Here is a 22,917-nt window from a genome sequence, read left to right as displayed (position 1 = left end):
ATGCATATCTTTTGAAATCCTGGCACTCAGGAGGCAGAGGCAGGCGGATCTCTGAGTTCAAGGCCAGCTTAGACTCTGGTCTACACAAGGAATTTCAAGCCAACAAGGCTACACAGTAAGACCCTGTCTTAATTTAAAAAACAGCAAAACAAAACAAAACACTTCTTTTTCACCAAAGGAACATTTCTAGAACTCAACCTGGCTCCAGCCAGCATTTTCTCTTCTCAAAGGACACAGGGAGCACCTTCCCTTCAGCCTCACTGCATCACCTCAATCTCTTCTCAAAGGGGAGCCCCTCAAAGGCACAGACTCCATATTCATATTGGTATGTGCCGGTAAGTAAAGGCTAAGGGTCTCAAAGGAGAAGAATTCAACTGTAACTCTCTCCCCCAAACTGCTCAAAAAGAATTCTCTAAGAGAATTCAGGTAGGTAAGACTCTTTTAAAATGTTACATTTGACAAAAATGAACAAATAAAGGAATCACACCGCTAAACTAAGTCGGAGGACAAGTGGCCGCTCCACGCTGGCCTGGCCCGGCTGCTTTAAGTGCAGGAGGAACACAGCCCCTGCCCCTGTGCTTGGGAGCATCTCAATAGGGCAGCCTCCTGGGTGGGAGTGGCTGCACAGGAGGTAGGGGGTCAAAGAACAAAGCTGCAGCAAGTTTTCTGGGTGGGCAAAGCATAGGGCTGTTCTGCCTGCTCTTTGTTTGGGTTTGCCTGCCATCTTTGGAGCCCTGCCAGAGACCCAATACAGCCTGTGAGGAAAAGTCAGCCCCGGCCTTACCGACCACACTCTAGTCTAAAGGGTATTTGGGGTGCCTGTAGCTAACTCCAGAAAGGAGGAGCATCCCTACAAATAACTCCCTCCCCCCTCAGACTGAAACACAGACTCCCAAACTGTACCTGGGACAAGAGAAGCGAGAAAGACAATGAGGATCATCAGAGCAGGCCTCTCCCTATCTTTTCGGGGCTCCAGAAGGGGGTTAGTCAAGGGGGAAAGGCTTGTCCTCTTTAACAAGCAGCTAGGGTGGCAGTGTGGGAGGGTCCCAGTGCTAGAAGTCTGGGTAATGAGCAGAGGGGCTGTGAGGCAAGGGCTTTGGGGGCAGTTAGGGGTCACGAGGAAGAGGAGAGACGGAGGGCCTCAGGGAAAGGGAAAACACATTTCACATCAACTCCTGAGAGACCAGAAAAGCAGGACCTATATGTAGCCAGCCTTGGGCTGAAGAAGCGTGTTCCAACTAGACTCTCCAGGGATGGTTTAGGGGAAGGGCTGTGGTTGTGAGGGGAACAGCAGCCCCTCCCCTCCACAACTCCACATGGGAAGGCACTATTTGTTTACATTCTTTCTTTCCCCTCCCTCCCTGCTCGGTGGGCTCCTCCTTGGGCAGAAATTCTGCTTTGGAAGCAGAAGCTATGGTCTCACAAGCCACAGTTACCAGGGAACCCAAAGAGCCAGTCAGAGAAACTGCTGGTGGCAGTAGAGGTAGCGCTTCTGGAGACTCCAGCCTGGCCTAAGCCTCAGCACCAGCCCCCAAGCTCAGGGAGGAAAATGTGTGCGATGGTGTTTCAAATCCTCTGAGGGGGATGCAAAGCTGAGCAAATATTTAAAAAAATGCTCCACTGAAAGAGCCTGGGATCAGACCCGCAGGGGAGGGAGCTGGGTCAACTGAGTAAGGTTCTAGGGATGCAGGTGAGGGGGGGGAAGCATAGACCAAAGAGGCCCCAATCAGGACTGGAAACCAGTTCTACTGTTTCTAGAAGACAGCTGCTATGCTCAAGGCTTTGTTGAACTTAACTAAAACAAGCCACCATCTCTCACAGCCATTTTCCTGATTATTAAAGGCTAACACCTGGACCTGCCACACTGGGCATTTTCAGTTCCTACTGGGCCTGGGACAATGTCCGGTATCCAACCCAGGCACCTTACCTACCTACCAGCCCAAGACTTTTCACCAGGACCCGCTTCACTCCAGCCAAGGCCTTTCCCAAGGACATATGCATATTGGCCCTCACCTCAAACTCCTGATCACCTCTCTAGCCTGGGCTCAGATATCTGATATTCCCAAGAAAATGCATCGTTCGTCCAGCTAGACCCCAGAGGGCCTGTTCACGCCAGTCCATAGCATTCATTGGCAATGTACGAAGATGTACTACCAGTTTGCTCTTGTATTAAATATATGCTTATTGAATGAAGGAATGAATTAATGCTAAAGCAATGATTTAGCTGGAGGTTTGGCTAAAGCAGACAGACTACCTAGAGCAGTCAAAAAGGCTATGCCTTCTGTTCTATTCTCCCCAACCATATTTGATGAACCTGGCAGACTCCTACAATGTACTTTTAGGTTTATCCCTAAAAACAGTCTATACCTTAAATTTTTAAGGTCTACAAGTTGGGAAGGATGGGGGAAGATGGTTTTTACATAGGGCAAAGCTGAGCTTGGTAGCATATGGTTGTAACCACAGTCCTTGGGGGGGGGGGTGCTAAGGCAGGAAGATTTTCTTCCTGTGCTACACAGCAAGAACCTGTCTTCAAACCGGGGGGTAGGACTGGGAGATAGAAAGATGGTTCAGCAGTTAAGAGCACTTGCTACTCTTCAAAAGGACCCCACACCCACAGGGACACTCGCAGCCATTTGCAAGTCCAGTTCTAGGGCATCTGATACCTTCTTTTTGATCTCTATGGGCCCAAGGCATGTGCATGGTGTAGAGACATACACGGAGGTAAAACATGCACATACAGAAATTATATCTATATGTAAGTGTGTATGTGTGTGTGTGTGTTATATATACAATGATAGGCATGGGAGCTTACACATGACATCTAGCACTTAGTCTGAAACAGGAGAAGCCACTACAAGTTTGAGGTCTCCCTGAGCTACAATAGTAAGCTCCTGTCTCAAAAAAAGGAAAAAAAGGCATATAGGGCGAGATTGCATTTTGGAAATCAGCTGTAACATAGCCTATACTGTGGTAAGAAGGTGACAAAGGGTATATGGAATCAGAAATGACAATGCTTTAAAAGTCATCTTAACCACCGGGCATATTGGGTAATTTAGCATCCCAAGAAATATCTGTAAAAAGAGAAAATCAGATGATTTCACATCTTCCTCTGACTCCCTTCTTGCAAGGAATATAGCACAGACAGGGGACCAAGGTAATTTTCCCAGTGTTTTTAATTTCACAGATCAGCCCTGTTTTACAGAGACAGGGTTTTACTTTGGTAGACAACGATAGCCTAAAACTTAATAGGCAGCCCTGGTTGGTCTCAAAGCCCAGGTCCTCTTGCCTTAACCTGAGTACTCCTGAGTACTGGGACTATAGATATGAGTAAACACACCTTGCTTGTGCACTAGCTTCTCGAAGGCTCAGGTCCACAGCTCTTCATCAGCCTCAAGTACTTGTAACTGTAATACAGTCTGCCAATGAACACCTCTAACACATTCCCCAGTTCAGGGACCATTAAGCCATAGGGTACTAATGGATTAAGAAAATAAAAACGTCTATTCTTCTAACCTTAATCTCAAACAAGTACACACTTCTCTAGTTAGGAAAAAATGATTTTAAAAAAATGAAGCTGAAGGTATAGCTTAGCATTATAGAACATACTTAGTACTCATGATTCCCAGTATTCTATCCCTTGTGTCCCCCTCCCGCCCACACACACAATCATAGAATATAAAAACAAAGAGAGCCTCTTTTTCCCCCTCAAAGCTACAATGCTTTCGTTTCTTTGTTTTGGGTGTAGGGTGGCAATGTTATGTGTGACTGTTGACATCAGAGGACAACTTATGGGACTCAGTTCTCTGTTATACTTAGTGGGTTCTGGGGATCTAATTCAGGTTCTCAGGCTTGGAGGCATTTTTACCCAGTGAACTATCTTAACAGACCTAAACTGGGGTCTTTTTTCCCCTTTAAAGACTGCAGATCTTAAATTGGAGGGGAGAGCCCTATCTGAATTCCTCTGGTATGTTTGAATTTAAATAGCCAATGGATTAAAACATCAACAAACATGACAGAAAAATCCCTTGAAGTTTGAAGAGGCTTTGTAACCACCATATAGAGCAATTTGGCCAAGGGGTGTAAAAGGAAAATATAAACTCTGAAGGGCAATTGGATGACCTTGGTATGATAGTATGATGTATAATTTTTAAAAGGCCTGTATTGGCCAACCAAATATCAGGAAACTGAAACCCACACACAAACCAGGCAGGCACCACTAACTCTGCATCTTTTATTAAAGGTATGATCAGCAACTCATCTTCCTCTGATACATCATAAGGTCTCCTAACATATTGTGGGAGCTTCTTGAGGCAGAAAGCACTGGCCCCCAGGTTCTGATGAACTGCCTCTACCACATGATGAGACCAACTTTCTTCGAAGCCCTGGACAAGAACTAAAAATATCTCACATGAACTTTTGAGCACCAAACTTTGACATAAGAAACAGAAACTATAGGCTAGAGAGATGGCTCAGGGGTTAAGAGCACTGGCTGTTCCTCTAGAGGTCATGAGTTCAGTTCCCAGCAATTGGATCAAAACCCTTTTCTGGTGTGTCAGCAACAGTGTGTTCATATACATAAAGTAAATAAATAAATCTTAAAAAAATAAACAGAAACTGCAAGTGCCTGAGCTTTTCTTTACTACAGAATGGGATAGTTCTTTATCACTAGACAGATAATACTAGATGGCAAATGTTATCTGATAGCTTCTTCATCTTCACTGGAATGGGGACAGTTTGGTAGATCAGATGATCCCTGTATTTTAGAAATATCAGAAACAAACAATAATCTTGTCCCCAACCTTTGACTGGGTACAGATTACCTAAGGATGCCACCTTTGCAACCTTACCTCTCCTCGTTGATGCCACACATGCGAATCCGGTCAGAACTGGTCCAGTTGTGCACGCCGCTGTAGAGCGGTGCTGTAGAGATCATGACAGCCACTCAGCACCAGATTGGATCTGCTGTGGCCACTCCCCCTGGGGGAAAAGAATACCAAAGTTAAAGCTGAGAACAAGTACAGCTAGCTGCCTTAACCATCTTTTACATGAAAACATTTAAATTAAGGCAATCATGGCATTGAAATGCTAAAGCGATCACTCTCACAAGTGAGCCTGCTATGGGAAATGAAGGTCCAAATAAGGAAAAGTTCACAGCAGCTTTCTAGGAACCCACATTTCAGGATGGAGATGAGGACACTGTCAATCACCCTGAGCGATTTTTAAATTATCGTCAGAGACACATATGCTCGGATGTTTGAGGAAATCTAATGTGCTGCACACTGTTGAGGGACAGTGTACTTTCTACATACATTTAGCCTAAGTAAGTCCACTTAGAGTGCTGTGTCCATACCTGAGCAGCAAGTGAAGTGAAAGACAATAGGGGTCTTCTGCTCCTGCTCTCTACTGTCTGTCCCCACCATGGCTTACTAACCCCTTCACAAGCCAATGCCTAGTTCTCGCGAACGACAATCACAGTCATTTCGTCTTTGACAGAAAAAGAGATATCAAGAAAAATAGCTTTATCCAGTGAGCCTGTTATGTTAGCCTATTAGCTAAAATCATCATTCAGCCAATTTCAATTGAACAGAACCCTACAGTGACCAGGCTTGTCAGCTGTCCTCTGTGTTCCAAAGAAGTCATAGTAAAGTACAGTCACATCAGAGATTTGCTCCATTTATCCTTTCAATTTTCACAAATTGTTCATACTCAACATAATTCACTTACTCACTCAATAAACATTTGTCCTAGCTACTACGGATTCAAGAACTAACAAAACCTGACAAAATTTGTACCTGCACAGCACTTGCATTCTAGAGGTAGTGACAAGGACAATAAGCATATTAAAGTAGTCTGTCTTATAGTGTATTCCAAGCTACACGAGATAGTGTGGGGGGGAGGGGATGAAGGGACTATCTATGGCTCACAATCGGGTGATCATAGGCCTTGACGAGAGAGAATCAGTTCAACAACCTAAAGGGTGGGAAGGAATGGGCAATCTACATATCCAGAGGGAAGAACATTCTGGGCAGAGAAAAAAAAAGTTATCCAAGCAGGAGGGGGAGCTGCCTGCTCAGATGGAGGGAGAGCTGGATTCAAGGATGGTGGTGAGGGAAGACCAGCAGGATTATCAACCCATCTTCCTTGACTTCATTTTTAGCCCCATCTCTGTGGCAGCCAACAGGCAGGCCGTTGTCCTTACCCCCCTTCCATTTTCTTTTTAATTAAAATGATTTGTCTTTTTCCTTTAATTTATTCACTTTTTATTCAGATCGCAGCCCCCTCCTCCCAGTCCCCCTTCACATTGCTCCTCCTTTCATGTCCCCCTCCCCTTTTGTCTCTGAGAAGTGGAAGGTTCCCCCTGGGTCTCCCCCCCCACCCTGGCACATCAAGTGACTGAAGGACTAGATGCCCATCTTCTCCCACTGAGGCCAGATAGGGGAACAGGATTCACAGGCAGGCAACAGAGTTGGGGTTCCCTACCCCAGTCTCAATCCTTCCCCTAACTCTTCCACAAGATTTCCCGAGCTTGGTCTAATGCTTGGCTGTGTCACTCTGCTGTTGCTAACCCCTGTTCATCAGCCTTTCCTGGTTTGGTGCTGGCTAGTTTCTCTGTATGCTGTCCTTCTGTTATCTAGCCCAGAGACCTGGATGTTCACTGAAAATGAGCCTTCCTTCTCTTACTAGCTTTTCCTCCTTCCTCTCTTCTTCTTCTCTCTCGAGCTCACCTTGTTCTCTTCCTCACTCTCCAATCTCCATTAATTAATTTATTCACTTTATATCCGGATCACAGCCCTGTCCTCCCAGTCCCCCTTCACGTTTCTCCTCTCCAATCCTTCTCTCAAGATGTCTTGTGCTCTCTCCCCTTTTCTGAGACTCTCTGAGCACAGCCTCTTCCAATTTCCCTTCCTACCTCTTCCCAGATGCCCTTCCTGTATCTCCTCACTTCCCTGGTCCCTCTTCAGTCCCTCACTCTCATTAGCTGCCTCCCTTTCCTGCTTTGCCTTCCAGTCTTTCCCACCCTCAGTTCATAAAGCCTCTGGTTCTCTCATCTCCCTGTCATCTTTCTGCCTCTTTTGCCCTCTTCCCATGTCTCTCCCTGCTGTGGATACAAGCCTTACCCTCCAGCTCTCTCAGCTCTCACCGACTGAGTCCACCCCTAGATGGACTGGTCACTCTCACATGTAACCCTGACCTCTCTCCATAGGCCGAGAGCGGAATTCCAGCTGCCAGCAACTTTGAGTTAACTGGATGTCCACCAAGCCTCTCAAATCCAAGAGATCTGACTGGACTCATTATCTGTCCCCATGAGTGGCCTCTGCAGCCCATCCACCGTGCCCAGCCACAGCAGGCTTCCTCAGTTACTAGCACTCCTGTCCTCTCACTTGAAATTCCTTCAACTCCTCTCCCCATCACCCAAATCAAATCAGGAGTCAAGTCTTGATAAAGCAAATTCCCTCCCTTTCTGCCCCCCTTGCCACTGCCCTGGTACATGCCTTCATCATCTCGCCCCAGGAATATTACACTGGCCTCTTAACTGCTCTCTTAGTCCCCCATTGCTTGATTCCACAATCAATTCATCTTCTGAAATGATGCTTCGATCAGACCTCCCTACTCTCGTCAAAAGCCATCAGAATCAAGACAGCACTCAAACCTTCAGGGCCCTCAGGTCCTTACCTCAAACCTCTTCTGCTCCTCGTCTGCTACATCTGGCTGGCCCTTTGCCTGCCATCCTTGTCACCCCAACTCCTGGCCACCTGATTTCAGGACTCTGCTGCTTCTTCACTCTGAGATGGCCTCCCCCTGTACCCCTTCTTCCCCTACTACCACCCCTCAATGCCTAGTTCAAATGTCACTGTGTCATCCCCTAGCCTCAGCCCAAGAACCGTTAACTTCTCCCTTTCTGGTTCTCCTAGTTCTTCCATTTTTCCTCCCCTCTCTTCTCTTCCTTCTTTCCTCTGGCCTACCACTGGTTCTCCTCTGCTCTGGCATGTGTCTCTCTCCAGCACAGGATCAGCTACTATAGTTAAGGAATAACATTCTTTTTGTTCCTGGTCTTTGGTTCTTCTGTAATACTTTACACATGGTAAGGACTCAGTAAATACATCTCATATGGAATTGAATTCTTGATGAGATGATCCTGAGAAATCACTAGGAGCAAAATGAACCAAAATAAAAACTATCTACCATGCTTGCTTACCATAAAAAAATCCACGCATTATCGATATAGTGCACTTTGCTCAAAGTTGCTAGATTCTGCCTCAGTTCACCGTACTTGCCCTGTTTTATACCTCTGTAAGTTGCAAGTAGCTGATGAATATACAAACGGTCACGGTCCCATCAAGTTGAGATTAACCTCCTGCTCCCACCTCTGCCTCACTGTGGAAACACTAGTTTTACTTCCATTTGCCATCCAATTCCTTTACCCCACATACATTTGTGATTTTTGACTTTTTCTTTACAGTTGCTATACCATGTCTAGCTTTCTCATTAATTAGGAAGAAAAATAAGATCCTTACTAGGTGTTCATTTTCCAATATTTGGAGAGTCATAATGCTTTCTTTACCTTTTCCTGGAGACTATCTTTTAACATTACTAACATTGGGGTTATTTTAGAAACATTTTTAAACAAGGACCTTATTCGCTAGGCTTAGTAGTGCATGCAATCCAAAATGGATTGAGAGTTCAAGGCCAGCTTGGGCTATATCAGGAGACATATGTGGTACATGCCTTTAATCCAAACACTCAGGAGGCAGAGGCAGGCAAATCGCCCTGAATTCAAGGCCAACCTGGTCTACAAATCAAGTTCCAGGACAGCCAGGATTACACAGAAAATTCTATCTCAAAAAAATAAGAGGAAGAAGAAAAGAAAGATAGAAAGAAAAAAAAAAACAGAAATGGTGGTTCTGGTTGCTGGCTGATACAGTTTACTTTTTCACCTTCCTCTCTAGAAGCTACTTGAAGAATCAAGTAATAAAAGGACCTATTCTTGCTGGCAGATGAATTTCAACACCAGGAACAAGTTTTAGTAGCTACCTAATTATCTGTTAACAGCAAATACTTCGGTGACCATGTGGTTTTGGGGGTTGGGGCGTAGGAATTTGAGGCAAGGTTTCTCTGTGTAGCCCTGGCTGTCCCGGAACTTGCTCTGTAGATCAGGCTGGCCTCGAACTCTAGAGATATGACTGCCTTTACTCGTCTAGTGCTGGGATTAAAGGTGTGGGCTGCTGCCACCACCACCACCCAGTCCAACGATGTGTAATTTTTCACTCAGAATTATTTCTGTTCAAGGAGATAAGTTGTTTGCAGGTCCAGGACAGAAGTCAAAGGGGGATTCTCAGTGTTTGGAAACAGCAACAGACCAAATATCCCCTAGATAAAGAGCTTTTAGGCCCAACAAAACATGAAAGGAAAGGTAGAGGCAAAACAAATAAAACAAAAGCTAAAGTCAAACACATTCATGCTGTAGTGTGTAACAACCTAGAGAGCAAAACTGACACTGGATGCCTCTGCTTTCGGAAAATATTTTTAAAACTTGATTTTCACTATTTCTAAGTGGGAGAGAGAGAGAGGGAGACAGAATGTATATATGAGTGCAGAGACCAGAAGGTCTTGGATCCCTGAAGATGCAGCTAGAGAAGTCACTATAGGCCACCTGATTTGGGTGGTGGGAATCAAATTCTGTAAGAGCAGTAACATTCTTCTTGACCACTTAACCTTCCCTTCAGCCCTCGTGACATCTTGAAAATTGGGCATCCTCTTAAATCTTGGCCTTGTTAACTTTTCTCCTGACTTTATCAGAGCAGTACTCCTGACCATCTGAAGTCCACTGCTGCTAATCAACAGTAGTCTTTGTGTTCAAGGGGTAGAAAACAGCAGACACACAGGCAGGACACTGAACTAAGTGGCCTACATAAGGCAAGATTCATGTAGCAAGAGAGAAAGCCAATGGGAGCATCAAATGCTGCACTAGAAAACAGGCTTCTGCTGGCAAAGGAGTAGATGGGATCAGAACAGTCAATGCAAACCAGTGTTTCCCAAGCCAAGATCCCCGAGGAACTGCTTCCAACTAGTATCTTAGGTCTCAGCTCCCACACATTCTGATTCAGTAAGCCTAGGATTTGGTTTTGTTACATCCTGTCCAATCAAGTCAGCAATCATTCACTGTAAAGTTCACTATAAGATACACAGGGGAGGTTAGTGGGGGGAAAAAGAACGAATGCACATGATGCACACACTTCCATTTAGTGTACCCACATTGATATTCTCATACTTCTCTCTTTCTTTGCCCAAAAGTGAAGGCTAAGTTCTGAAAAGGAACTTGGAAGAAACCTGGTAATCCCAAGTGACCCAGGAAGCACAGGCATAGGGATATGAAATACCTCATAGGGTTTTCCCAGGTGTCCTAGCCATGTAATTGTTAGGAATAAGCTGCATGACCCAAGACTTAAACACTGTCACTGCCTAGAAAGCAAGGAGTGGGACCACTGTAAACTATCCTCACTTTGGCCCAAGTCACTCAAAAAGTCTTATCTAACTAATGATAAGGACAAAGAAGAACACATGTTCCACAAGCTCAAAGCAGCAAGTGTGCCTGAAAAAGGAAACAGAACTTGGCCATTTAGGGTGCCTATGGCGATGGCAGCAGAGACTGACTAAGTAGTGTTTAGTCTGCCATAATGACCACACTAGAATAGGGGAAAGCAAGACAAGAATGAAGTAATGGAAGAGCAGTAATGCTAAAATGGTAAAAAAAAAAAAAAAAAACAGCAGCTAAGCTGAAAATGAATAAGTAGCAGAAGGAAAGCCATGATGTAGAGAGCTGAGGGGGAAAAAACTGCAAAAGCAAAGCAAACATGGTAGGAGCTAAGAGCATGGAAAGAAGGGATGAAAGAGAAGCCCACGACATGACACACAGCAACCAAACGGGAAAAATGAAATAGGGGAACCTGACAGATTTCACCATCATGGGCTAAACTGAAATACTGTGGGGAAGCACTGAAGCATTTTAGAAAAGCTTAAAGAGAATATGTTATCAAAAAAGGGAAGAAGAGGCTGCATATAACGAGATATAACAAGTTATGTCCCAAGTCAGGGTTGGGAGCATCACTAATAGGAACAGCCCTCAAATACAAAGATTTTTTTTACAGAAGGGCAGATTTGTTTTGAAAAGAAGATGGAAGGTAACAGAGCAAGAATCTGACAAGTATTTTACATGAAAGTAGAAAATGGGTCATTTTTTTCTTTTAAGATGGAGATTCACAATACTCAGGCTGGCCCCAAAGTTACTATACAGACTGTGGCTTTGAATTACTGATCCTCCTGCGTATTAGGATTGCAGGTATGCGCCACCTCACCTGGCTTGCTTGTTGATTTTTGAAACAGCATTTTGATATGGACTCCAGTTTTGCTTGTTACCCATACTATGTAGCCCAGGTTGCTCTTAAACTCACGGCAGTCTTCATGTCTTAGCTTTCTATGTGCATTGGTTACAGACATAATCCAGCATAGATGGTGTTTTTAAAGTTTCTAACCTTGACACTGTCAATAGATATACAAGTCATAACAGACTCTCTAACCATTGCATGACGCATGCCTGTCTCTTCACGGCTAAGCTCAACATTAGGACAGGGTCTCAGGTAAAACAGCTCTGGCAGTGCTCTTTCAGACTCCTTTTGGCCCACACTGCTTAGTGACCTATGACCTGGAAGCAATTATGACTTTAAAAAAAAAAAGAAACAACCAGAAAATATCCATCTTGAAACCTGGCTTTATCTGTCCTTGAGATTGTTAAGGGTGGCCAGTAGAGGATTTAAGGAAGAGGTGGTGACTCCTCCTTAAATTTAAGGTCAATGGTGACTAATGAAGAAAAACAACTTTGGGTCCTAATGATAGAAATGCAGAACTTTGGGTAATACTCCTTTAAGAAGAAAACTTGTTTTAAAAATGCAAAGGAAATGTTACCCTACTATCTCACTTTGGGAAAAGCAGCTATGTGTATTGAACAGGATATTAACACATGTGCTTCCCCATTTAATTACATACCCCAAACTTTAATCCCAATAAGAATGTTTTCCCCCACTGAAAATGTTTTAGGGGCTGGAGAGATGGCTCAGTGGTTACAAGCACTGACTGCTCTTCCAGAGGTCCTGAGTTCAATTCCCAGCAACCACAGGGTGGCTCACAACCATCTGTAATGGTATTTGATGCCCTCTTCTAGTGTGTCTGAAGACAGCTATGGTGTACTCACATTAAATAAATATTTTTTTAAAAAAAAAGAAAAAGAAAATACTGTTTTAGTGATTTCCCATGGCAGTATTCTTACATTCAGCTACATGCCCCGCCCCCTACATATAGCATCTTTTCTAGCTACTAATCAGCTATTATCCCTGAAACCTGAGCAATGCAGAAATGTCCCAATTGCTTTCCTGTGCTTCCCTTCACACAGACCAGGTCCTCCTACCACTGTGGATGATAACAGCACACACACACAGATCAACCAGAAAGAATCTACTCAATAATTTAGCACCTTTTTTTAACTGTCCATTTTATTATCTAACTGAATCTATTCTAACATTTTCTGGCTCAGTTAAGTTTGTTTTATCTTTCTTTCTGAATATTTCCACTAGTGTCTATCATATAAGATTAGACTTAAGGGATGTTGCATTCTCTTCCAAGATATAATGCTTGTATTTAAGAAGAAGAGTAAGAAATTACCTGTATATGATTCTAGTGTGGACACCTTCACAGACTTCTGGATGCAAAGAAATGTTAACTGCCTATTAAACACATGAGAGCTTACTCATTCTGATGAATTTAGTTACCTCTAATGTAGTCACGTTGGAAGGCTGGACAGTCATCTCAGTAACTAGATGGTCGAGGCTTACAATCTCCCACAGAGCTCCTGAGGGCACTAACGTAGAATTCTAACTATTATATACACCCTTTTGATCTTTTCATTACCATGGGTGCTAAACCCAATGCTTTTAGAGGTGACTTGACATTTAGGAACATCCATAATCCATTCATGACATAGGTGTGAAGGTATATAACCCTAGAATGTAGGAAGGTTAGGCAGGGGAACCCTTAGTTTCATGCTAGCCTGGGCTATGCAGTTGGTTCAGAGACAGCAAAGTGAGACCCTGTCTTAAAAAGAAAAAGAGAAGGGGAAGGAAGAGGAGAAAGTGGGCAAGAGTAATCAGATAGCACAGTATTAGAGCCTTCTAACCTGTCCCATGACCTGGAACGCTGATGTATTACAGGGACCCAGAGTCTACACTGTGGTAGAAAACCTTAGAGAACACTGCCCCTCTCCATTCCTCAGCCAATTCAAGACTATACCACTATGCCAAATAATACATTCGCCTTATTAGTCGAGAGCTGAGTGTAACAGAAGCACTTAGAGACCAGAGGTAACATATTTTGAGAACGAAGTGAACAAAAACAGAAGTTTTCATGCCGTCATATTGCTTTAGCTTATCTACACTCTGCCTTGATTTTCCCCCTTACTACTCAACCAACACTTTCTTTTCCCATAGTAAAAGAAACGGATTTGCTCTATTTAAGAAAAAAGACACCAATGTATTAGGGGGGAAATGTATCATTGTATTAATAACTTTATACTGAAGTTAGACTCCAGCTATAAGCTTTTATACAGCTTGGGCTAGAAAGATGGCTTAGCAGTTAAGAATAGTCCCTGCTCTTCCAACTGACTACAGTTTGGTTCTCAGTACCCGTGTGAAGTGGCTCACAACTGCCTGCTAAGTGCATCTCAAGAGAGTCCAACGATTTTTCTGTCCTCAGTAAGCACTGCACACTGGTGTACACACACACACACAAAGAAAGAGACAAGAGACAGACAGAGACAGAGAGAAAGGGAGGGGATAAATCCCTTTAAAGTTATTGTATCACTTCTATGTAAATAGGGACATTTTGTGAAACTTTTAATTTCTGTTGATCCAAAAATAAGAATTGGATGGCCTTCATCTTGGCCTCCAGCAGGACCATGAAAATATCTCGTGCATCGTTCACAGTCCCAACACAAACCAGTATAAGATTTGAATCACTTTTGCTGTACTTCTGACATTGTCCCTCTTAAGTCTCCAGTTTAGCGTACTGTACTTATGATAAGGACTTTTCATGTAAAGGGCATTCCTCCCCATCTAAGTTTTGCTTCTGTAAACTACTCCTACATCATAAATGTACATGTATTTGGAGATACCATTATCAAGTTACTGTTTCTGTTCTTTGCTATGACTACATAGATTATGTATACAGTTCATTTGAAGTGATTATTTTATTTTTATCCTTCTTATTACCGTATGCAAACCCTATATGACTCACTCTGCTACCCATCCATAGATTTACTAGACTCCTCCCAACAGGGTCTAGCATAATATAAGACATGCAATATGGGCTCAATATATAGCTTGCTAAAGTATACTACAGGGGAAAACCAACCCTTTTCTATATTATACAGAGACCAGGTACCCAGGTTGAAATATTTAACTGTGGCACAACTACTCATGCGACTGAGGCAGGAAGATCACTTGAACCCACAAGTTCAAGACTAGTCTGAGCAATACGTTGAGACCTTGTCTCAAAAGCAAAACAAAATCTGGCCAGGGAGATGGCTCAATGTACGAAAGCACTTGCCACCAAGCCTCATGACCTGAATTTAATCCCTGGGACCCACATGGTGGAAGGAGAGAGCCAACTCCTGCAAGCTGTCATGCACATGCACACACACACATCAAATAAACAAAACAGCGCTGCATGCAAGTCTTTCTTTCACTGCCTGGCTCTCACATCAGCTCTATTCCTGCTTTATTTCTACAATAAAGAGAAACACAAAAAAACTAGCATTGTGCCAAGCAAAATAATAAAATCGGACTCCCAACTATCTCAGTGGGCTGCATCCACATCTAACTTTTAAACCCAGGTAACTTATGGATGACCAGTAGATGTGTGCTCAGTGAACAGCCATATTAAATATTTAAAAAGGCAGGTAAATCGAGGGTACAGGACAGGTAAAGAATAACAATGCATTTTCTAAGTCAAACAGAAATTGTTAATTTGTCAGCCAATCTGCTGTTTTCAATTGGCCTGTCTTCAGTTTCTCCCTATATTGGCAAAACTAACAGAGACCCAATTGTTGACACGGAAGTCCACTCCAGCTGCAGAGAGGAGATCTACTTTGAAGGCCACTGTTTCTCCTTTGCCCAGAAAGTTTGGTTTGGGGAACCCAGAGCTTTCTTCAGTATTATTCTCTCCCATTCAATCATTGATGAGCATCTTTATCATGGAAGCACATCAATTCCAGGTTCTATCAGCCTTCTTAGCATTTCCAGAGACAGCTAGAAAGCTTAACCTGCTATAATGTAACACAATGGTCCTTCACTGAAAGCAGTATTCTGGGCTGGAGACATGACTCAGTGGTTGAGTATCTACTGCTCTTGCAGAAAACCCTAGTTAAGTTCCCAACACCCACATCAGGCAGCTTCAGGGAATTTGGTACCTCTGGCCCAAAAGATCCCTTAAAGTTTCAATGGGATATACCGTCTTCAGTTCCTATCCAGAAGCAGTAAGCAATGTCATGGCACAACTGTAAAAGCAACTAGCACATCCACCTCTGAGGCAGATGCAGCAATGTGTTTAGGTAGTGCTCCCTACCATGCAATAAATGTTGACTCTACTAATCAAAGAGAATTACAGAGCAAAAGGACAGAGGGCTAGGATATAAATTTTTGATTTCATTCAGCCACTGTATGGTGTAGTCAGTAATGTCATAAGACGTAAGAAACATTAGTTCTAAAAGTATATTCCATTTATTAAGTCCCTTAGCAGTTCCTACAGACATTTCATCTCATATAATTCTGACCCTCTATATAATATTAGCAGCATCCCCATCAAGAAAGTTAGTGACTTGCTTCCTGCAACAGTATTAAGAAGCTGAACAAGAACTTGAACACAGCTCTGTCTCCAAAGTAGATTAATTAGGATGGAAGGAAGCCCACCTGGGCATGGGAGAACCAAGTTCAACTGAGGAAATTTTATGAGAAAATATATTCAGTCATCTCACAGACCCAAGTATTCAGTGAATCTTCTCCCTGGGATCATATTTGTGTATTATACTTTCACGGACCTGAAAAAAATAAAGATCTCCTTGGTGTCCTCATACCCCTGCACTGGAAATTCTACTGTACCTTTAAATGGAATCAACACTAAGATTTCTAGACATATCTTAGTAATGACGTAAGCAAATCTTGTTTCTTCGAAGATAGTAACAATGCCTCAAGCCCAAAGCTGCTGCTACCTAGAATTCAGTCCTTTCCAAATCTTTAGCCCAAGTTAAAATCTTCAAATCCAAATCAAGCCACATCTTGCCTTATTTAACTCTACTGGGGAAATCTGAAAACCACTGCATTTTACCAATAACAAGCTACATCTTCGAATTCATCACAATTCATCTACTAACAAAGGGGAAAACACAACCTTGACACTAGACCTGAAGTTTCCTTTTAAAAGGGGGTAGGGGGAGCTGGGCTTAGTAGCACAAACTCTTATCCAAGCACTTGAGAGGAAAGGCAGAAGTAGGCAGATCTCTGTGAGTTCAAGGCCAGACTGGTCTACATAGGCAATATCTCACACATACAAAAATTAATTAATTAATAGCCAACCAGCCAGGGTATTGCTCCCTTACCCCTCTCCTGCATATATCCACACTCTGAAGTTTTCTCATTATTCCTTAACAATCTACACTTACTCTGCTAGAATGATCAATTTTTACACGTTTTATGAGGAAAGAGTTACTACTGCTTTAAAAAAAAAAAAAAACTACAAGAGCTTACTGGACTCGTGGAGGCAGAAACAGAGTTATGTTTTACTCTTGACCAGAACACAACTTCAGTTCGCTAAAGAAAATTTTCAGCATAAAAGAGCATTTTAAAGTTATGAACAGCAGGAAATGATATGATTTAGAAAGAGGGTGATTTCCTACATTTTACAGACTGGCATGAATAATGCCTGGCTCATATAAGAGATCATATAAAATACTGCCCTAGAATCCCCTAGTGACAGAAAGGCAGATTACTTATTCCCTCCCTCTTTAGCTATCCTGGCACTAAACATTCAAGCAGACACAGACTCAGACTGACTTCCAATGCTAACAATAAGAAATTTCTTTTCTAAAAAGCTACCTCTAAGTGCCCCATCTTCCTTCACATAACATTCCTGTCCAATTAGTAACAAGTTTCACTCTCCTTAGTTTCTCCATTCCCCCTCTACTGTTCTTTCTCCCATCCAAACTGAACATGGAACTCCTGCCATGGCTTCTCAGAGGCTAGCTGACCTGACAAAGCTCTAACAACCAACCCAACCCATCCCAGATGGTTTCACCTAGAATTCACAAATCAGTGTAAATGTAGTCCAGTCAAATCCTGACTACAGTCTCTTTTTGGTGCCCTTAACTCCACCATTCAATTCTGGGCCAAGGCTCTCAGGTCCCTGTCCTTTATCCTGTTTGTCTTCCTCTGGAATTTCTATCACCCACCTCCTTAAATCTAGGATTCCTCCCTCATACAACCTGGTCCTATTCTCCATTCAATAGGATACTAAGAGTCCCTCTTCCCATTCAAATTCTTTACATTTATCTGGATTTCCTAAGAAATGTTTCAGCTTAATCCCAGCTATTCTGTTTCCTGGGTCCTCCCATAGTAGTAGCTATCAAAACTTAATCTGTACACCCCCTCAATCCCAGCTTTGAACAGCATCTGAATGCCTCTCTCCTATGGTTCTTTAGTAAACTTTTCTTTCACGTTGTAGGGTTTTGTTTTGTTTTTCTGTTTCAATACTAAGGCTTGAACCCAAGCCATCACACATTCTAGGCAAGCATTTTACATGCCCAGCCCATATTGTATATGTTAAATTCTTAAGATGGATACTACCTGTCCTTTATGGGTAAATATATTTATACTTCTAAATGCCAGTTCCTTCCTAGCCCTATTTTTATCCAAGATCTTCTTTCTTACTCCAGTTGTAAAAAGCCCAAAGGGTTCTTTGAACTTTCTTTAGAAAACATTACCCCGGAGGTTTCAACTTACTGCTTTCTTCTTAGTTAGACCTGACATGGGACCAGTGATGCTCATCTTCATCTCCCTTCTCTCATTCCCTGCCCTCTGGTCCCCTCTGCCTGACTTCTTTTGCCTTCCTTTCTTTCTAGTAGTAAAACTCTTCTGCTCCAATGACTCTGTTTCTTTCAGCAAAGCTCCTCCCTAAAGCTCACAGCACAGATACAGCACAGCATAGAGTGATGTATGGAGAACCTCTGCCACCTTCACCAAGTATTTACTTGCCTAGGTAGGGAACTGCATCTTGAATAAGGCTCCAGTGCACTCCCCCAGAGAAACCTCCTTTGCTTCCCAAGAGCCTCTAAGCCAGTAAGAAAGAAAGGGATCTCCTGGATGCCACACATCCTCTCTAACCAGTCCTGGAGAATCAAAAACTAGCCAGATCCAGAAAAGTGCCCTTGGTACAGCCCCATTTCTTCTACAACTTCCCTCTACCTTGAAAACTGACTCTAACAGCAAAGCTCACTTAGGACTCACTTAGCTTTCCTCTGCCCTATCCCAACAATCAGCCATCCCTTCCTTGTTGCTGTTTTAAAGACCGAGACTTCTGCATCCCTTCACCTTCCTGTATCAACTAGGTATCTAATTCACTTCATCTCCAAGTCAGAATAGAAAGAAACCTACATGCTGTTCCTGCAAATCTAGTGAGATTCAGGTTTTCAAGAAAGGGTTTCTCTATGTAGCCCTAGCCATCCTGGAACTTACTCTGTAGACCAGGCTAGCCTTTAACTCAAGAGATTCACCTGCTTCTGCCCACTGAGTACTGGGATTAAAGGTATGTGCCTGTCAAGGGTCAGACTTTTAAAAGTCAGTTTAAGAGTGACTTTCCTTTGATTAGTCCATACCCACAAGAGTATACTTTCTTTTTCCCTGAGTGCCTCTCTTTTCATCAACATCTGCACGTAAGTGTACGTGAAAATTTGTTAACAAAGTCCATTTCAGTGAGCTTTTGTGTCAAGCCCTGTGGCTCCCATCTCCCAGATCCACCTCAAGACAATTTCCTCAGGTGCAAAAAATACCTGTTTCCAATATCCTAATGAACCACTCAAGATGCCCACGACAACCCTCACATTTACAAGGGAACTTTGGATTCTCTTAACTTGACTCACCAGGTACTGCCTGCTGCTCCCTCCACTTAGCTTTCTACTTTTGCTTCTGCCCAAATTTTACAGGTTCCTTCTCAACCTTTCACTTCCTTTTGGAGCCTCTGGGTGATTCTTGGAATGGGATTATCTCCTTTAATCCCCAGTGGAATCTTGTAAGTTTCTTTCCTACAGACTGTCATCTTCAGTACCACCAGGAGACATCACATTCAATTCCAGTACCCTAAAACGCTGCCCAAACTCAGCCTTCACTATGCCACCTACAGTCTCTCCAATAAGAAAGGCCCCTCACTACCAACATTCAAGGACAAGGCATACTAAACAGAACTAGATAGCCATTAAAATGGTAACTCCCTTCCATCCTTAGAATTTTATTATGAACCCAATCAACTCCCAACTCCAAATGCATGCCCCATTTCTTTCCCCCATGAAATGTTTCTGCAGTGTGATCCTGAGAAATAGTCTTCTTCTAAGTTGAAAGAGGCATGGGACTAAGTGTACCCCCGAAGTCTGACCACAGCTATCTGCAACTGCCCTCTACCCAGCGTCATAGGGACGACCTCCAAATCGCCTTGAGAGTGTTCATCTGTGCCTTGCTTTACAAGCCCCCTTCCCACATGCATGCAAAGAGCCCCCAAAAAGCTGGGCTTAAGGAATGCTCACCAAGTGAAGCCTGTCCTTACTGTCTACTCTGGAAAACAGCAAGAAGGAGAAAGTATCACCACATTGCTCAGTTTGATCAGGCAACCTTGAAAATTTCAAAACAATGCAACAAAAACACAGTGCTTCTAATAGGGAGGAGAGGGGGAGCTTGACGGGAACAGAAGGGCACCCCCAATGGCCTGTGGTGTTGGGCCTCCTGGGTTTGCAGCGTGCGTGCTTCCCTCCCGCCTTTCCCCTCGACCACATCTATCTATACAACAATCTCCTGCACCTCCGAAACGCAAAAAAACCCCAGCCTTGGTGCGGCCGGCTCCTCCCAGCCTTGCCCGGACGTCCCTCTGGCCCAGCCTTCCTCTCCACGGGACCCCGGCGAGGAGGGCCCCCTCCACCGTCCAGTTCACCCCACAATCCCTTCCCTGGCCTCTGGACGCCCCCGCAGGGTTCTGTCCCAAAGCCGAACCTCCAGGAGCCAAGCCCACGAGGCCCGTCGCGGGACCCACCCCCCCTTCCTTTTCCCAGCACCTCGTCCTCCACGCACCGGGCCCCCGGGGCTCCTCGTCGTCGTCCTAGCTCGTACCGCCCCCCGTCGGGGACTCCACCCCCAGCCTGCCCCCGCCCGCAGAAAGCCCCCCTCCCCACCGCGCACCGCCTGCGCCCTCTGCCCCGGCACGGGACTCTCTTTGGCCTCGGTTCCCCGCCCAGGAGCGGCGGCGGCGGCAACGGCGGCGGCGGCCCCAGCAGGAGCAGCGGCGGCGGCAGCAGCGGCAGCAGCGCCGCCCCGGCCCCGCCCCGCCGCCCGCCGGAGCCCCACGCCCCGCCCGCCCGCCCCGCTGCCGGACTACTCCCCCCGAAGACCACCACTATGCCCCCCCACTCCCTGGCCACGATCCGCTTGAATCCAGCTCCGCTGGGCCTGCTGTCCATTCCTCACGCCCCTTAGGAAGCAGGGTGGGGGAACCCTGGGGTTCGCAGCTATTCCTCTCCCTCCCTCTCCAAGGGCCAGGGGATTGCCCCTGATCCCGAAATCCGGCCCCGTAACCGGAGCCTCCCTCCTTTCCAGCCCTCGGCTTTCCTCCCAGACCCCTAGCCTCCAGGCCTGGCGCGAAGCGGGTTGAGGGCTTGCAAGCCAGCTGGGTCTCCCACCGGGCTTGCCGGGGCCAGTATGAATTGCCCCCATCTCATCCTTCTTCAATTTAAGCACCCTCCCCGCCTTGCCTGGCCCGGTAGCCCCCCGGCCCTAGAGCGAGGGCAGCGGAGCCTGGGCGCTCCGAAGTCATCCCCCGCCTTTTTTCCAGGGACTCGGATAATTGCCCCTGCCCCCATCACAGCACTCCCACTCCCGAACCCAGGCCCCGCCGCCACCTAGGGGTACCCCTTACCCTAAGGTTCCTGCACCCCAGAAAAGAGAAAGCAGCCCTGAGAGAGCACCCGTCGCACCTCCACCTCTAAGGTTGGAGGGCATTTTCTCCCGGTCTCTTCAAGACTTCATCACAGACACCCCTCCCCGAAAAAAAAAAAAAATAACAAGCCCTTTCTCGCCCTGCCCTGTTGGCCAGGTTCCCTTCGGATCGTCGGATCCTTGGATCAGGGTTTGGGGCCAGGTACTTCCAAGACCATAGCCTCCACCTCCTTTTCTGTAGAGTGGGGTAATTCCTATGGTTTCCCCCCCCCAAGATCTACAGACCCCCGTTTCCATGGAGACCCCCGCCCAGCCTAGGGAAAGACTCTCTTGGATCCTGGTGAACAAGTCTCACCTGGCTAAAAGAGAAGGAGGTCGAAAAGGGGATAGGGCAAGGCAGGGATGGGGTACGAAGGTGGGAAGTGGAGGGGAGCTGTCCCGAAGGGAGGGGCGAGGACAGAGAGAGCTCCCGAGAGCTCTACGTCCGGGGACACGGAGAGGACGGCGCCCCCGGGGGGCAAGCAGAGAAGCTAAGGGAAGAGGAACGGACTGGGTTGGGGAAAGGCTTAGGATAGAAAGAAGCGGGTGGGGAAATACGAAAAAGCCGGGGAGTCAAAAGGGGTGGAGGGGTTGGGGTGAGAGAGAAAAAAGACGCACCTGTTCCCGGGTCGGCTCCGCAGGGAGGCTCAGGCCGCCACCCGAGCTCCCTCTCACCCTCTTTGAACCACCACCCGCCTAACACTGCCGGCATCTGATGCACCCCTCCGCCCCTTATCGCTACCGACCTCCTTCTCCTCTCACGGCGGCGGCGGTCGGACTCTAGGAACTGAGAGGAAGAAGGGAGGGCTCAGCAAAGCGGAGGAGAGACACAGCCACACACTGGCAGCGCCGCGGCGAGCGAAAGAGTGAGGGGGAGAGCGGTGTGTGTGTGTCTGTGTCTGTGTGTGTGTGCGTGTGTGTGTCTGTGTGTGTCTATGTGTGTGTGTGTGTGTGTGTGTGTGTGTGTGTGTGTGTGTGTGTGTGTGTGTGAGCAAAGCCTGGTGGAGTGGGTGCCGGTCGCAGGGCTCGACGGGAAGTCGAGTTCAGCCTTGTTCGCGGGCGGCGCCAGCCAGCGCTGCAAGAGACTACAACTCCCAGAATGCGGACTAGGCGAGGGGGGGGATGGGGAGGAGGAGGCGAAGGGAGGGAGCAAGCATGAGAAGGAGGGACTAAAGCTGGGAGTAAGCGGCGGCGAAGGGGGCAGAGCCAAGCAGCCCCGGTGACACTGGGAGGGGAGGGGAGAGGAGGAGGAGGAGGGGATCGCAGAGAGAACCGAGCAGATTCCAGAGAGGGAGGCAGTGGTAGCTGTAGCAAGCTGGGCAAAAAGATAGACTCCCAAGAAAGGCGGAGGTACTCAATCCGCGGGGCTCCAAGAGCTCCACGCCCCCCACCCCGATACCCCTTAGGAAGGAGGTTGAGAAAGGGAAATGATCTGGGCACTGAGGCCAGAGGGTTAGTTGTCTGCCTTCCTTCCAATGTTCTCCACCTTATGCCCCGATCTGACTTTCTCAGGCCACTAGTGCCAGAACCAGTGTGCAAATCACTCTTTGAACCATCCCCAGATCTCCCCTGCCCTGGTACCACAGAG

At 45.7% G+C, this 22,917-nt stretch overlaps 1 protein-coding gene across 1 annotated transcript in view; it reads right to left on the bottom strand.

Moving 5' to 3' along the window:
- Nucleotides 1–22,163, bottom strand: part of BCORL1 (BCL6 corepressor like 1) — a 60,207-nt gene extending 38,044 nt beyond the window's left edge. Inside the window, exons 1-2 of the mRNA XM_080910354.1 lie at nucleotides 22,076–22,163; nucleotides 4,848–4,977 (exon numbers count right to left, since the gene is read on the bottom strand). Of these exons, the coding sequence (XP_080766480.1) occupies nucleotides 4,848–4,933 (86 nt within the window). The 5' untranslated portion in view covers nucleotides 4,934–4,977; nucleotides 22,076–22,163. The remainder of the gene's footprint in view (nucleotides 1–4,847; nucleotides 4,978–22,075) is intronic.
- Nucleotides 22,164–22,917: the final 754 nt, after the last annotated feature.

Source organism: Micromys minutus (genome assembly GCF_963924665.1).
Source record: "Micromys minutus genome assembly, chromosome: X".
Lineage (NCBI taxonomy): Eukaryota > Metazoa > Chordata > Mammalia > Rodentia > Muridae > Micromys > Micromys minutus.
This window is presented reverse-complemented; position numbering and strand designations above follow the sequence as displayed.